The sequence below is a fragment of the Oreochromis aureus genome, linkage group 2 (assembly GCF_013358895.1).
Source record: "Oreochromis aureus strain Israel breed Guangdong linkage group 2, ZZ_aureus, whole genome shotgun sequence".
Taxonomy (NCBI): domain Eukaryota; kingdom Metazoa; phylum Chordata; class Actinopteri; order Cichliformes; family Cichlidae; genus Oreochromis; species Oreochromis aureus.
Genome location: NC_052943.1, coordinates 13,866,734 through 13,883,235, shown reverse-complemented (window position 1 = coordinate 13,883,235; position 16,502 = coordinate 13,866,734). Strand labels below are relative to the sequence as shown.

At 39.2% G+C, this 16,502-nt stretch overlaps 2 protein-coding genes across 3 annotated transcripts; one reads left to right on the top strand and one right to left on the bottom strand.

Annotated features, from left to right (window-relative positions):
- Positions 1-297: 297 nt before the first annotated feature.
- LOC116331369 (zinc finger CCHC domain-containing protein 7-like) lies at positions 298-8,103 on the bottom strand. The gene is made up of 8 exons (XM_031754068.2): positions 7,695-8,103; positions 6,096-6,157; positions 4,855-4,965; positions 4,577-4,747; positions 4,313-4,348; positions 3,773-3,877; positions 3,335-3,452; positions 298-852 (listed from the first exon to the last, which is right to left on the bottom strand). Exons 1-8 carry the CDS (start codon positions 8,068-8,070, stop codon positions 377-379), a joined length of 1,455 nt encoding a protein of 484 aa, XP_031609928.1. The 5' UTR covers positions 8,071-8,103; the 3' UTR covers positions 298-376.
- A 31-nt stretch (positions 8,104-8,134) lies between these two features.
- On the top strand, positions 8,135-13,623 carry LOC116321026 (paired box protein Pax-5-like). 2 transcript variants are annotated; one of them, XM_039618831.1, is made up of 7 exons: positions 9,709-10,082; positions 10,258-10,423; positions 11,426-11,623; positions 11,710-11,750; positions 11,823-11,930; positions 13,224-13,358; positions 13,450-13,623. In XM_039618831.1, the coding sequence occupies exons 1-7, from the start codon at positions 10,040-10,042 to the stop codon at positions 13,470-13,472; spliced, it is 714 nt and encodes a 237-aa protein (XP_039474765.1). In that variant the 5' UTR covers positions 9,709-10,039; the 3' UTR covers positions 13,473-13,623. The 2 variants fall into 2 exon arrangements, with proteins under 2 accessions (XP_039474772.1, XP_039474765.1); XM_039618838.1 differs by lacking the exons at positions 9,709-10,082; positions 10,258-10,423 and adding an exon at positions 8,135-8,562.
- The last annotated feature ends 2,879 nt before the right edge of the window (positions 13,624-16,502 follow it).

Here is a 16,502-nt window from a genome sequence, read left to right as displayed (position 1 = left end):
CAGTATTCATGTTTTTCTTTACAATATGCCACTTAAACATCTAGGCAGATTTCAAAATAATATAAAAAATTAAATGTTACTATGAAGGCAACTACATTCACAAAATATTACATCTGAATAAAAATCTAATCTAATATAATCTAATAAAAACAAAACATGTTCAAAACTGTGTAGGTGTAAAATACTTAAGTATTAAACTACAAAACTAAGTATTAAGTACCAAAGTACATTCCTGTATACGTTTCAGTTTTCTATACTGTCAATAAATGTTGATAAATACACAGATCGAGAGATCACATGCACAAAATGACTTCTTTGCAAACTTGATACATTTATTAGCACTCAAAAAATAAATACATTAAAAAACAATCAGCTATCATTTTTTTCTGTGGCGTACTCTTTGTTTTGGGGAAAGAAGATTTACACTCCTGATATCTATGTCAGCATGGGGATACAAATACCCACGTTTTAGCCCTCCTCTTTTCTTCCACCTTTCTGCCTCTCTGCTCTTCCTGCTCTTTTTGCCACCTGTCTCATCCCTCCTTTTCTTCTGTGGAGGTGCTGTGGATTGCTTGTGCCAGTCATCGGGCTGCCTAAAGGGGACTCTGGGATAGGCTTCGTCATCAGAGCTACAGCGGGACTTCATCAGTAGTCCTCCTTCCCGCCTGGCCTGAGCATCCCTCCTCAGACGCTTCACCTCTCGTCTCTCTTTGCACCTCTCTTGCCACGTCTTCCTCCTGCCAGCTCGGGTGTGCAACTCCTTCTTTGTCTTTGTCCACCCCTGGACTGATCGATTCTCCTCGCCGCTCGCCCCTGTTTTTTCAGACAGGTCTGAGAAACCATGTGCAGGCTCTGAAAACACAGAAACACAAAAGACGTCCTTGACAAGTCTGATCCTGTTTTAACTGAATAACAGATGATTAAAAGCAGCTGTTGAACTAATAAATCTTTAGTTTATTTCCTGATCAAACGCGGTGTGAAAAGAACGCTTTATCAACCAACTCTGCAGTTCTTCTGAACTCTACAGAGATAATGTTTTTCAGTTCATTGTGTTAGTTTTATGTTTTAATTCACTTAATTCACAGTGCTGGTTTCAGTAATTAAAAGGCAGCACTGATAAACCTACCAATCCCACCCAAGCAGTAATTGGTACATTTAAATAGTGAAGGGGCATATTTTGTTGCAGAGCTGTTAGAGATCAAGAAAATGTGTCCAATAACTAAAAATTCAGACCCAGAGTTACACCAATCCAAAGAAAGCACCTTCACAGAATTCACGTGTCAATCTATTCTCACCAAAAAAAGCACCCTGGTGCATTTTGAAAGTGTTCCCTCACCATTCAAAAGAGCCAGCAAAGAGCATAAATGCCCAATAACATCATTTGTCTTTTGATAAATTGTTTCATTTGAAATGTTTTTCTGGCCAGGATGTGACCTGTTTGCATTTTGTATCCCACTTCTGATTAAATACCCAAAGCCTTGTATCATTATCATGCTTCTGCTATGCTTCTTGGACAAGGTGAATAACAGTCTGGGTAGAGTGACAAAAAAATAAAGTATGATTAAAGCAATCCCAAAGCAGAAAAATGGCTGGCATTTCTCATTAAAAACCAACAAACATTTAAGTCCACACATCTCTAGACAATGACATTTTTTTAATCGTTTTTCCTCTGTACACCATCACTATGGATTTAAATCAAACAACTGAGATATAACTGAAGTGCAGACTTTCAGCTTTAATTCAAGGGGTTTAATTAAAGTATTGTCTGAACTGTTTAGGAATTACAGCTATTTTTATACATAGCCCTTCATTTTCAGAGGTATTTTCAGAAGTAATTGGACAACTGACCTGTGAATGCAATGATACATCGAATATTCCCGTAAAGCTCACTTTTTATTCTTCAAACCTGTTTTAATTTAGTCTCAAGCACAAATGGGAACACAGTTACAGTCATTTAAAAAGTACTTGTACAATAGGGCCGCCACCAGGTCGAAGGTAAAAAAAAAAAAACAGGTTAATCAGACAAACGATCTCCAGTAGACATCATTTGTATCTCGTGGTGATTCAATAGAAATCTCAATTTGAGACCCAACGAGATGGCAATACAAGTGAGGGAGGCCATCGTCAGACTGAAAAATCAAAATAAACCTATCAGAGAGATTGCAAGCACTTAAGGAGTGACCAAAATCTTTAAAGAATTCCTAAAAAGAATGAATGCACTGGCCAGCAAAATGCATGATGACAGAATTATTTCCATGGTTAAGAAAAACTCCTTCACAACATCTGACAATGTGAACAACACTCTCGAGGAGGTAGGCGTATTGTTATCAAAGTCTACAATCAAGAGACGCCTTCATTTATGGAAATAAATAGGGCTCACAACAATGCGCAAACCACTGGTTACACTCAAGAACAGTAAAGTCAGATTAGACTTTGTCAGAAAACATCTAAAACAGCCTGCGCAGCTCTGAAACCAAATCCTTGGACCAACGAAACCACGTTGAACCTACCAGAGTGATGGGAAGACAAAAGTATGGGGAAGGAGAGAAACAGCTCATGATCCAAAGCATACCACATCACACAACACATATCTTCCTAGCATGGTGGAGGCAATGTAACAGCATGTGTACATACGACTGCCAGTGGAACCAGATCACTGGTGTTTATTGATGAGCTGACTGCTAATAGAATGGATAATGACCCAAATCGTACTACAAAAAAACAAAAAACAAACAAAAAGTGTTTCTGAAGGCAAAGAAATGGGATATTCTGCAATGGCCAAGTCAGTCACCTGATCTCAGCCCGACAGAGCATACTTTTCAGTTACTGAAGCCCAAATAAAGGCACAGCCTGAACTGAAAGCAGCTGCAGTAAAGGTGTTCCTCAAGGGAGGAAACACAGCATTTGGTGATGTCAGTGAGTCCTAGACTTCAGCCAGTCATTGAATGCAAGGGATTTCACTATATTTAAAATATTTAAAGTTAGTGCATCCAATTACTGTTGATCCCTGAAAAATTGAGGGCTATGTATACAAATGGATGTAATTCCTAAGCAGTTATAAAACCAAAGTCTGCACTTCAACACATAATGATCTGATTGTTCGATTAAAAGTCAACTTGGCGGATGTACAGAAAACTTATGGACTTGACTGTATATATAAATGAACAACTCATTTCAGGAGATAATTTTGGTTATAATTCACGCTCAGTGTTCAGTTTACATCTGTTGTTTTAGAACTAACAGGCAGCTCCAATAGCACTCACATGTACAGCCCAAACAAAGATACACCGATTGTAAAATAATACTGTAAAAACTCTGATATCAGCTTCATCACCTTTAACTCTTTCCTCTAGCCTGGTCCGAAGTTGGAGAATGTCTTCCATGGTGTCATATCGGTAAACATAAGGCAACGATGGAAAGGTGCCCGTAACCATCCTCCTTTTAGTGCACTCCTGATACAGAAGACAAACAGTGATACAGATGAGACAAAAGAAGAAAAAATGAGCTGAAGAATGGATACAGGACAGTGGAAAATGGATGCAACTGAGACTTAAATAGAGAGAGAATTTAACTAAGTTTGATTCAACACAAAAAAAGAACAGGAGGAGAACAAATTTTGGTGTAGCAAGGTGAAGTGAAAAAACTAATCAAAAAAAGAGTAGCAAGTTTAGGAAAAAGACAAGTGAGAGACCAAACAGATTAGGCGGTAGACATAAAGGCAGACAAAGATCTAGTGAAAGTAAGATGAGGATTAAATGTATTTATCACTTACATAACCGTAATGTCCTCTTTTAGAACAGTTGTAACAATGAATGCAGCACTTCCTGTGATGGAGGTTGTGTCTTGCCTGTGGCCTGAGGGGAACCTCTACCCTAACCTGGAAGAGAAAGGTCAAATGAAGGACATTTCTACAGCGATAACAAACATCCACTGATCTCTTGGCGATTTTAGCAGTACACACCTATCAACAGACTCCTGATAATGGGTGTATTCTGGTCTGATTCCCAGCAGGTGGGATCTTCATTGCATTTGATTCCCCTGATCTTTTTCCCCCCATTTTCCATCTATTTTTTACTGTGACTATCTATGAAAAGGCAGAGAATACAGCTTTCAAAATTGCCTAATTAAAATGGTCTCCTGCCACCGAGTACCTAGATCAATTCTATTGCTTACTTTAGAGAAAAATCATTAAGAACTCCAATTAGGTTTACACATTGAGCCAGAAAGGCTTGTTATTATTCATTTTGCTGAGTAAAGAAGATTAGTTGTTTTTTTTTTAAGAAAGAGCAGATAAAGAGGAGTCAAAACTCACTGTCAAGTGGTATTGTCTCCACGTATCGGGGCAGGCCTGAGGAAAATCCAGAAAACAGAGAAGAAATGTTTTCTTCAAGCAACAACGAGGAAGACAAAGAACTGTTTGCAAGAAATAAAACAACACTTCATAAATTGAGCCCACACATTCATGAGGTTACAGAATCTGTCAACAAACAACTGTCAAATGTTTTCAACGCTTCCTTCGGCACAATAACACACTCTGCAACACCAACACTCAAAGGGGCCAGACCTGCGAACTCACATCAGAAAGGTGCCCTGTCATCCCGCAGCGTAGGCAGTGCTGGTTCCACACTGGAGGCAGATCACAGGGCTTGAGCCCGTGTGAAGGCAGTCCACATCTACCACAGGGGCGACTTGGACATTTCCTTTGGATGTGACCCTGGATCCCACAAAGGACACATGTGGGACATTTCTGCCAACACAGAGACAAAAAAACAACAAAAATATTTTTTAAATGGTCCTGTCGAGGAACCTCTGCAGGTGTCCATGGAAACAGCACTGATGAGCGAGTTCATTCACCTTGCGGAAGGAGCAGCTTTTGGCAAGGTGTCCTGTCCTGTTGCATACACGACAGATCAGGGAACAACCAGGCGAGAAATAACGGCTGGTCAGAGACTGATCCTTGCCACTCTAGATAAGATGATCCAGGAAAAAAGAGTAGCAAGTTTAGGAAAAAGACAAGGAACACAGAGATTTTTAAAATTAGGTTAAACCATAATTTTGTCTCCACACTGCAAAATTAAAGGTACAGAAGCAATTTGTTGAAGTTATTTGACAGAAAAAAGAATGCTGTACTCATGAATATACATTGATTAGTGTGTTATTACATCTTCAAACACACCAATGCCTTCCAAAACCCTTAAATCTCTTTTTCAGTATGTCTTTCTTCTCCATCACTGCTCTTCCTCTGTTCCACCTGATCATCTTTCTCCTCACCTCAAACCTCCTTTCCTGACTTGAAATCGAAGCTCTAAAACACAAAAGCATGCATAAAATACTTATTTATTCCCAATATTGTCGCAATTGCTCCAGTCCAACAATTAATAATAATAATAATGGATTGGATTTATATAGCGCTTTTCAAGGCACCCAAAGCGCTTTACAATGCCATTATTCATTCACGCTCACATTCATACACTGGTGGAGGCAAGCTACGGTTGTAGCCACAGCTGCCCTGGGGCAATTTTAGATCAATGTCAAAGAATGTTCACTAACACTAGCTAATTGCAGCTAACAGAGGTTAACAAAGGCTAATAGCAGCTAATAGAAGTTAACAGCAGCACTTACATAGAGAAAAGTTCAGCATCTTCAAAAGCTCACCTCAGTGTTGCTGTCATTGGGCAGAAGTGAGCTACACTGACTCGTTGACTCATATTGGACTTGTTTCACAAAGTTTTACAGACTCCCCCAGATTAAATTAAAGTGGACACCCAGCATACTGACAGCTGAGGTAAACAGCGGACTGACAGGCTACACTCACTACAGATGAGCTGCAGTGAGTGTAGTGAGTTGTTTGTCTGTAGCTAGTATTATGCACTTGAGCTAAGAGAAGTAAGAAAGCAGAATTCAGTTGACTTCAATCTGAAATCTACTGACTTCTACAAGTGAGATTTTACGCACTGTACCTTTAAACTACAGATAATAACTTTTCTTAAAGTGTTTTGTTCCATCCTTTACCACAGTTTCACAGATAGATAATTTCCTAAATGAAACAGGCCATCCTATAGTATTCATGAAAGCTGCTAAAAATCCAAAGTTACCTTGTCTTTCACAGATACAGCCCAGCTTTCTTTTACTGATTTTGGCACGTTGCCCTTCAAATCTGTGTTGGAGAGAAAGACCAGGGGGAACATTAATAAATACAACTAAATATTGTGTGCAAAAAAATATCCAAATTTAAGCTGATCTCAGCATAGTTACTGAACAGAAACATAAGCACCTAAAAAGGCATTAAAAAGAAAAATAGGGTTTTTCAAAGCTTGGTAATCTTTTCTAAGCATTCAGTTTCGATAAAGCAGGAGCTCTAAAAAATAATGAAGGGCATCTGACCTTTCTGAACTAACTATCACTTATGTGTAAAGAAAACCTTAAACTTTACTGCTCCAGTGGAGCCCCGAGCTGGTGGGTCAAATCAAAGTGGTTGTTCTGTGCAGCTCCCTAGTGTGAATATGATAATCTTCATCCAAAGCACCAAGCTAAGCAAACTGTCTCTGTATACACTTTAAAATAAATTGCACTCCCACACATTTACAAAAATAACTGTGCACTCACTGGGTCCATTTACTCTTTTTGGTTGAAATGCATTTACAGAGATGCGTTTTTAGTCATCTTTATTTTTCTTCATTTTTCTCTCTATGCTGGAAGCTGGTACATCCATAAAAAATAACTAAACTGTATCACGACAGCCCGTTGTAGAAAACATTAGAGCTCATGGGAATATCACCAAAAATCACCTGTTGTGTATTCAGCAGCAACAGCAGCACAATAAGTAAGCAATAAGTACATAGCATCTGTTTGTTGTTTGAACTAACTGCAGTTTAAATCTGTTTTATCTCTAATTAAATAATTATTAAAGTACATGTATTAAAGTCTTCCTTTTGAGCACCAGCATCCAGTTTTTTTGTGAACCAATCCCCGTAACAGTGAGCACAAGCATGTGGTGACAGTTCATGATTTCTTGAGCTCACTGATTTGTTATCATACCTTTTTTTAAATTTAAGTATTGATTATGCGTGCAATTAATTGTGCATGGTTCAAAGGCCTCTTCACGCCACCAAGTTTAGGTGTTTGATGACTTTTGAGGATCAAAATGGCTAAATGGTCTCCTGTGGTGGATTACTTTACTTTGACCCTCACGTCTAATATTCACTAGAATTTGTTTTTTTCCAGTTATAGTATCATTGGATGTGATTCAGTGTACATTTCTCCGATTGTTAAAACAAAGGCACAAAATAACCTTCACATATTTTGCCAGAAAACAAACTGCCTTTCAACATAAAAAAATTAAATCTAAGCAAATTTCAACCAGACAAAATTTTAACCAGACAAAAATTCAAAGTTGAAGCCATTCAGTGGTATGTAATCTACATATAGTCACTGTGAATAACATCCATCCATCTAGATTAGCTGAGCTTTAACACACATTACAAATAGGTTGTGGAATAATTGCAATTACTTTTATTTGTTTTGTTATTGCAGATTTTGGTTGGATATCACTCCTGTATTGCACTTACTTCTGACTTTTTTCTTTCATATTTAAACTCAGCAAAATCTTCCTCTTGCGCTTGCATTAGGACTACGGAAATAAAATGACAGGACACCATATTCTTTACCCAAAAGCTGACCAAGTCAAGTTTCACCTTCATCATCTAAGTCCTCCCCGGAGCTGTTCCTGTAGCTCAGATTGAGCTGGATGCTCGAGTCCTCCACCTGTTCCTTTCCTTCCAGGATCATCCACTCCTCTATGGGCTGATCCTCATCTTTATCGTCCTGTAGGTCATCACCAGAAGACGGTTCCAGCTCAGCGTCCAGCAGAGCCCCTTTTCCTCCAGAGGAGAATGGAAAGACCAGGAGGAGCGGAGGGGAGCTTTCTCTGTTCTGCCGTGCAGCTTGTTTGCAGCTCATTGAATGTATCATACTTTCTCTTTCGTTTTCCGAACTGCTGGACCCCTGAATAAAGAAATTTTCGGAGCCTTCCTCCCCATCATCAACTTCATTTTCCTCAGTGTGCTCCATAATCAGACCTGACACAACCTGTAGCGGAACAGCGCCACCCACAGGCGACTGTCTTCGCTGCTAGCAAACAGCGGTAACTGATGGGTCTTTTACACGTTTTTATCAATGTCTTAGATCCGGCCGAACTGAAACCGTTTTGGTTTAAACCGGGATAATTACCGCGCGGGTGTGCAAACAATTAAACAAAAACGAATTTTGTCGCGAGGTGAGTAGCACCGCAGTGCACGAGGCGGTTAGCTAAAGTAGCAGCTAAACATTACCAAGTCAAATAACTTCAGTAAACGTGATATTTGGCTACCTACAGCTTTAACTCCCAATACTTCGCTTTCAGGTTTATGGCGTAAAATTATTGTTCCTTCGATACAGCGCAGAAAAAGCTTGCTTTTCTCCCATGCTTGTTTACTTGTGTGGAGTGTTTTACCCGGCGTTTCCGGAAAATGTTGGACAACAAAACCTTAACCCAGCGTCCAAAGTCTGTCTAGGAATTTCCAGGTATAGTCAGTGAAAAAGAGGACCATGTTTGTATGAACAACTACTTTCCTTAACCGTTTTGCGTTTAATTAGATTGAAGTGAAGTTAGACCATTTTATAATATGGACTTCATTCTGCAGCGTAGCTAAAGCTGTAGGATTAATTTTGTGACGTAAATATAGATTATTTAACTCAGAAATGTAATCACATTAATACATTTTGAACTGAAATAGGACTATCGGTCTACATTTAGTCAAGCTGAATCCTAATTATTAGATGTTAACTATAAAGGTCTAGTGTTATATTACAATTAAGGTAATAAATAAATCACTTAAAAAGGAAGAAGTGCACCCTCTGTCAATTTTAAGCGTTTACATATCAAGACATAATAAAAGGCTTATCGGGTCTTAAGATACAATATAAATACAATGAGATGAGTAACACATGACTTATTACTCTGTCAATATTTATTTTATATTTAAAAAAAAACTAAACCAATGATTCAGTAGTTTCTCACATGGTTGTGGAGGAATTTTGACCCACTGTTTGCAATATTTACAATATCCCTTCAGTTCATTTTGAGGTTTGCAGGTTTTCAGCTATGCACAGCTCTTTTAAGGTCCCACCACATTTCAATCAGGTTGATGTCTGGACTTTAACCGTGCCATTGCAACACCTTAATTCAGAGCTGCGGAGAGGGCTCTGTCATGCTCTACAAATTATGTCAGTCTTGCAACTACCCGACATCGCTGCACATATCAGGGAACAATAAACAGTCAAAACTTAACTGAAATGTTGTGCTGAAAAAGTATACCAGCAACAGCCATGATACAAACATGATAATTTATTATAAAAATACTACATTTTTGATGTTCTTGCAATTAAAATGGTTTGATGTGTACACCTAATATGTGCAAGATAAGTTGTATGCACCTGTTGCCTGATGATTTACCATAATATTATTGTAATAGACAGATGTCACCTACACAGCCTGCTTATTGTTCTTCCTTTAAACATTAAAACTGATTTATCACCAGCAGAAATCATCTGCTGGTCAGGTTATGCATTGTGTGGATAAGCATATGTTTCTTATATGCAGCAAAGAAGGCAGGTGTAGTTTTTGTTTTTGTAAATATTAAATATCTCACGTTATTTTTATGATAAATAATTTTACAAGCACCTCGACTGTGGGGACTTAAGGGGCTCCGCCTTGGGGACACTGATTCACCACTTCTGTATTTCTAAAGTCCTGGTACAGCCCTGCTCACACGAGCTGCTGCACGCACGTGTGCGTTCAAAGGGCTCCAGCAGCTTTCCAGCGCGCAGGTGCTAAAAGTATCAGAGAGGAGCCTCTGACCTGCCATCTCGAACCGCACACAACTTTAGTTTGTCAGTTTCTTGGTTGGTTTAAAATGTTGCATCTTCCACAATAACCGCACCCAGAAGCAGAAGTCCAACAGATCTCCAAGATTTTTCCAAACTTAGACAAAAGTCTGTTATGGAAGTGCATTTTGGACAGACTCCGCTCACCGTTACGCAGAGTAAGTAGCCTAATTATGTTTCCTAATGAGGGACTTTACCAGCACCGTTGCCCAGACTAGTGTTACCTCTTTAACTTTAGGCAGTAAACGACAGTCGGCGCACAGAGCGCATGAATAGGTGGTCTAAGGAGTAACACAATTTAACTGATGCTCCTTCATCCGTTCCGGTGCTCAGGGCACGGTGGAGTCAATCAGCTTGGTGGTGTCTTCATTAACGGCCGCCCGTTACCTCACGTTGTGAGACAGCGCATCGTGGAGCTCGCGCAGCAGGGCGTGCGTCCCTGTGAGATCTCCCGCCGCCTGCGCGTCAGTCACGGCTGCGTCAGCAAAATACTGGCCAGGTAAACGGAGCCTGTAATGTACGAAGGAGCATCAGGGCCACGTTAACAAAAATGATACTGTTAATCATCGTGAGATTGAAATATGGAGATTAAAGCCTTTTACATAATGCTTTGTGTAGTGAAATCTACTTCACAATTGGTTTCATTAAGGAAATTATGTATTTTTTAGCTCATGAACGCAGTTTGCTGATACGTGATGGGTATAAGGTCGCTGAAGAGCTGAAAGCTGCATTTGGTCAAAAAGAAAGAAACACGAGCTTGGAAGAGTAAAATAAAACAGCTGGAAATGGACAGGTGTAAGGATACCGATGGTTAAGAGGGCATAGAGGGTGCGTAGAGGGTGTATGTTGTATCACAAGACACAAGAAGACAGCTGATCAAGTTGTTTCACTAACTCATCTACACATCCTAGAAGCTGTGGCAGATGTTTGACTTGAAACAACTGTTATCTCCACATTTCGACTTTATTATCAAAATGTTATCAAATTAAAATGATTTCGAGTTCATTCCAGAAATTTCGACACTATTTTTTTCTTAATGTGGCCCAAATTCTCCGCCGTAGGGGTAATGTGTGATAGTATTTGTTTTAGTGTATTAATTCACACATAAAGGTATTTTTAAATGCATTTTAGCGTTAGTGATGTCTGCTCGGCTGTTTTGCCACTTTTCCAAAAGAAAAGTGTATCGTTTGAATATGAAAACCAAATAATTTAAACAATTTTTTTTAGCTTATTTGTAAATGTGAGTGTAATTTCTTTTTTACACTGTTATATTTTGTTGTTTTTTTAAGCTTTAAGCTTGACTTTTAAACTTCTTGGTTTTTCTCACTTCATTACAGCTTGAGGTTTTTATGGAAAATGTAAAAAAAAAATATTACAATAGCTGATAATGTACTTAAAGGTGAAAATCCTTGGAAGGTGACTTTTTGATGTGGTTGTTATACAGCATTGCTTTCAAGTAAAATGTTAGCCCACCTGATAGATATCGACATTGTTTGTTCAGGTACAATGAGACAGGAAGCATCAGACCCGGACTGATCGGGGGCTCTAAGCCCAAAGTGGCCACTCCCCGAGTTGTGCAAAAGATCCTGCAACTGAAACACCACAACCCCACCATGTTCGCCTGGGAGATCCGAGACAGGCTGCTGCTGGAGCAAGTGTGTGACCAGAACAGCGTGCCCAGCATCAGCTCCATCAACAGGTACAGTGTGTGAACTCACGTGTGTCTGACTACACAGATTTTAAAAGTGAAGAAAAACGTTAAGTGAGTTATTTCTGTCCTCACAGAATCATCAGGAAGAAAGTTCAGTCCGAATCTTGTGAAGCTGGTAAGACTTTGTTCCTTTTACCCTCTCGTGCTCTCACAAATGTTTAATGACACTAAACCTCTGCCTCTGCAGTGTCCTCAGCATCATCAGTTGCCATGGGAACAGCCTGTTCCTCCCCATCCAGCTTTTCCATCAATGGGATTCTGGGAATCTCAAAATATAGCTGCAAGCTACCAGAAGGTAATGTAATCTGTGAGCATGAGCTGCAATTGTTCATGTTGAAAGTGTAGGCTCACAAGTATTCTATTAATTTCTGTATTTTCACTTCTACTACCAATGCTGAATATCTGGACCCAGGAAGCTTTAGTTTCTGTTTAAACAGATGATAATAGAATATAAGGTCAAGTCCAGGATACACCCTAGTTTGTCAGCCATTATGGATGGGCAGATAGTAAACAGCCATGAACTGCAAGAGATAAAGCTCCAACTCTTCATACCGGTGCATTTGACTAAACAACTATGAGTTTATTTTTGTTTATTTTGAGAAAATTGGAAGATAATCAGATCCTGAGGTCACAGAAACAGTTAGTGAGGGATTGAGGAGGATGTCTGGCAGACAGTTTGTGGTGATGTGGAGCTGAGAGAAGGTTTAGGCTATGCTTGCATAATTTCTTTTTCTAAGTGCTATTGAGCCCTGGGAAACACATTTGGTGAGAGGGGTTAGAAGACAGGAGAAACTCTTAAACTGTTATTATTGTATTTCATATCGAATCATACAAACTTCTCATCTGATTGTAGTCATGTTGGTGTCACAAATCTAGAAAGGTTCATATCTGCTCATGAGCTTGTGCCTCTGGAGAGGTGCACAAGCTCAACCCCAGTGACACTAGCTGGATAAGTGGTGAAGAATGTAAAGTTTCCCTTTTTGACCAAATCTCCACATTGTTCAGATGCCTTTGAAAGTCCTATTTTTAATACCTTTCCAGATTTTTTTATGCACCTTTTAAAAAAAATCTTGAAGTTGTACCAAGAAAATGTCATTTCTGCAAGAGAAATCAAACACATTGTTTGAAATTGCACGCTGAAGACAAACTTCAGTGGCCATTTCGTTTTCTATTGTAAGAGCTCACACACATGGATGTATTTACAGAGCAGGCTCAGGGTTTTCTCCGCAGCTCGTGACCACATGGCAGACTGATGTGAAAAGCCAGCGGTCTTATGTTAATATTAGTCTGACTAAAACAACCTCCGCGGCAGGAGGTCCACCTCAGCTCCCCAGGCTTCTGTCCTCAAAGCCAGCTCCTCGCTGCCTCCTCCTCACCTTGGCCTCTCATTACAGGCCCATACACCCTCACTTCTCCATCACTGCAAACATTAGAAGAGGAGATTGCATGAACAAATATGCATAGTTACCCCTGGAAACGCAGGCATGCATGTGTTTCATCATTCGTCTAATTAGAACAAGTGAAGATAGAAATGGAGATAGGAAGGGAAATAAAAGTGAACCTGAGCTGAAGCTGTTTTGTTTTCCAGCGGGGGACATCTCCCGCAGTGTGTACCAAGACCAGTCGTGTTCATGTTATGGCACCTGGGGACAGCCTGACCCCTGCATGATCTCTCTGTCCAGCTTAACCTCTTATACAAGCCTGCCAGCTAATCCAGAAATGGGTCAGTATTTACTGAATTATGATCACTTATCTCTCATAGGAGGTCAGCTTTGATGTGTCTTCCTCTCTCTCTCATATGTCCTCTTGTTTAGGACCTTTGTGTCAATGCAGCTGAATAAGGAGCCTTGAGAAGAAAGAATATTACCGCTTTAGTGCCACAAACAGGATGACTGCAGAACTTGTTTAACTATAATTATATTTATTACTGTCACTGAGATAGAAATCTGGATCATAATCGAAAACATGTGGAAATAAAACCAAGATAACAAGCCTCACCTTTCATGTTTTATTCACATTATTTGAAGCAAAGAACATGCTCGCCCCTGTGGCCACTTTCTTCTCTGTCAGTGGTATAGGGTTAGCATCATTAGGGGCCTCATGATGGAGAGCAGAGACTGCTTTCTCTCCTTTGTGTACATCTCCCTGGCCTCCCCTCCAGGATGAGGGATTAAAGTAGAAGATAGGAGCTGCTAGAAGGAGCAGTGGGGTCAAAAAAAAGAAACACTGCTGAGAAAGAAATCTGCTCAGCAGTAGACATCAATCTGCATGAAACATGTAGAGAATATTAACAGGATGACGAATGTGTTTTGGTTTTGGTTTTACTATGCATATCTAGACACGTGCACAAATCCCTCATGCACCACAAACAATGTATGAAGCACCATAGCAACATCTGTGTGCAGATAATTCAGCATGTAACCGAAATACACCAAAGCTATCAAATCAGCTTCACCTTTAAACTCAGAAACCACAATTCTGTTTATAAAGCCCCAAATCACAACAACAATCACCTCAAGGTGCTTTATATTGTAAGGTAAAGACCCTACAATAATACAAAGAAAACCCCAATAATCAAGCACTTGGTGACAGTGGGAAGGAACTACTTCACTACTGTACTGGGATAACAAAGTGGAATCATTCATCACAATGCCATCTGTCTAATAACAGTTGTGAGTTGCTGTAGGTCCGATCGAGGGTTGCCTTGTTTGTTTGTGTTTGTGCTGATGTTTTTTTCAGCCATTAAGCTGTCTTATTTCTTTCTCTTTTTTTGATGCAACCCCATCTGACTTGTCTTACTGACTGTATCTTGCTAGAATCAAATAAGAGAGCATGGGGTAAAGTATGAGAAAAGGGAAGGGGTTCTACATTATTCTGTGTTACATTATGTAAGGTAAGAGAAGTCAAAAAAAAAAAAAGTACAAACTTATTAAGTGTGTGTACTCTGAAATGTCTCAGTTAGAGTAAAATCTTTTCAAACTAAGTTTTTTTTTAAAAAAAATAAAGAAGCAGTAAGTGGGTTTTTTCAGCTTGCATCAGTAGAGGGCAGCACTTCTGTGAGTAGTTTGTCTTGTAAAATGACTCTGTACCAAGGATGCATTAATGGAGCTAGTAATGCATCCACACCCACTTCTTAGCCTGACAGCACAGCTCCAGAAACACTTCAAGCTAAAACGCGTTAAGGCAAATCACTCAGAAGAGATCCTACAGCATTAACACTTGATGGGATTATGAGACAGTGGAAGAAATGCAAAGGCAGACAACCCAAAGAAGACTCTTATTGTAATGTTCTGATCGCTTTGTTATGATACAACAGCAGCCAGTGTCTTAATCAAGTCAGTTACTATAGTGACTGTAACCCAGTGTCACTGATTCCAGATGTGTCTCAAGAGGTTTTACAGTCTGTACATATTCTTAAACCTGTCTGGATCAGGAAATAGGAAGAACAAACCTAAGCAAGGCTTATAAACATAATAGCTGAAAAGCTAATAAATCTATCTAACATCCTTGACTTGTACTGGTTGAGCTTTATTAATGAATTTGTCAGTATTACCTGAAAAATTCATCTTGGTTCAAGTCATATATTGTGTTTTTAATGCCTTTTATTTTCTTTGCAATTACCAAATGTATCAAGAAGCCCTAGTTAAACATTCCTGGCAGTGTGGCTGACAACTCTAAAGCAAAAATGCAGGAAGTGTCATGCAGACAGACACGTGCAAGTAATTCCTCTAAAATACATTTTAGCTGAACAGCTGCTCAAAGGTGATGTCTGCTGAGCTTTTCAAGTCTGTTTTAATGGCCGCCAATGTCACCGCCTGCTATCATACTGGCAAATGTCAGGGTAAAAGGTTAATATGCTGCTTGGCATCAGTTAAACATTAACCATGTTCACCACAGATTCAATGCACTTGGAAAACAATGATGTTTTGTTACCTCCCCAAATCCCAGACAATCTGAAGTAAGAGCCTTCTGCTGGTGTTATTAGCTGCACCTGAGAGTGTTACATGTAACCTTTATGTAACTGTTCATAAACTGTAACAAGTAGCGTAGACACACTTCTACTGAACTCATTAATACAGGCCATTTAGTGGTAACTGCTACCTTACTACTCCTGAGGACAATACGATGATGTCACTTCAGCTATAACTAATAATCTATATAAATGTATAGCTAACACTCTGTTATTTCTGTTATCCGCTACACAATATCAGAACTTTATTTATTTATCTAGCTAGCATCACTGAATTTTAAGTAGTGATGCAGGTTTCAGCAATTTACTTTTTTTTTAAGTTTCAATCTAATTTTGCCCTTGTCCTTTACACCTTAAAATATATTGAAACCATCTTATAGTCAAGTTTAAACCGTTCATGTATATATTCTGTGTATTGTGTATTTTAAACTTTGTGATAAATCTGTCTTAGTAAATGAAGCCGTCAGCTCTCACACGACAAATCCTGCCAAATGCTTTTAAACAAGTGTTGCTTATCTTCTTTAATCATGTGTTCAATCTAAATATTAAGCTGACTTGCGATATTAAGAGCTTGTGCATGCGTGTGTATGTGTGAATTCCTCAGAATCTGTTTGCAGTCCCTTTTACACTTAAACTTACTTTTACAATTAAATTCTAGGTAAGAATTTATTATGTTTAAAGTTATGATAAATCTCCAAGAAATAAGTGTAGTTAACTGAAATAATCTTTGAACTGATGTGAACGTGTGTGTGTGTGTGTGTGTGTGTGTGTGTGTGTGTGTGTGTGTGTGTGTGTGTGTGTGTGTGTGTGTGTGTGTGTGTGTGTGTGTGTGTGTGTGTGTGTGTGTGTGTGTGTCTGTGCGTGCATAATTTATTGTGGTGTAAAGCTTTTAAGGGA

Bases quoted from the DNA above. Each gene is read 5' to 3' on its own strand.
- LOC116321026 (XM_039618831.1), top strand. From the start codon at position 10,040: ATGGAAGTGCATTTTGGACAGACTCCGCTCACCGTTACGCAGA. The intron at 11,751-11,822 runs GTAAGACTTTGT...CTGCCTCTGCAG, and splicing joins GTCCGAATCTTGTGAAGCTG to TGTCCTCAGCATCATCAGTT. The intron at 13,359-13,449 runs GTCAGTATTTAC...CCTCTTGTTTAG, and splicing joins GCCAGCTAATCCAGAAATGG to GACCTTTGTGTCAATGCAGC.
- LOC116331369 (XM_031754068.2), bottom strand. From the start codon at position 8,070: ATGGAGCACACTGAGGAAAATGAAGTTGATGATGGGGAGGAAGGCTCC. The intron at 4,966-6,095 runs GTAACTTTGGAT...CATCTTATCTAG, and splicing joins CTGTATCTGTGAAAGACAAG to AGTGGCAAGGATCAGTCTCT. The intron at 3,453-3,772 runs GTAAGTGATAAA...CTTCTGTATCAG, and splicing joins AAAGAGGACATTACGGTTAT to GAGTGCACTAAAAGGAGGAT.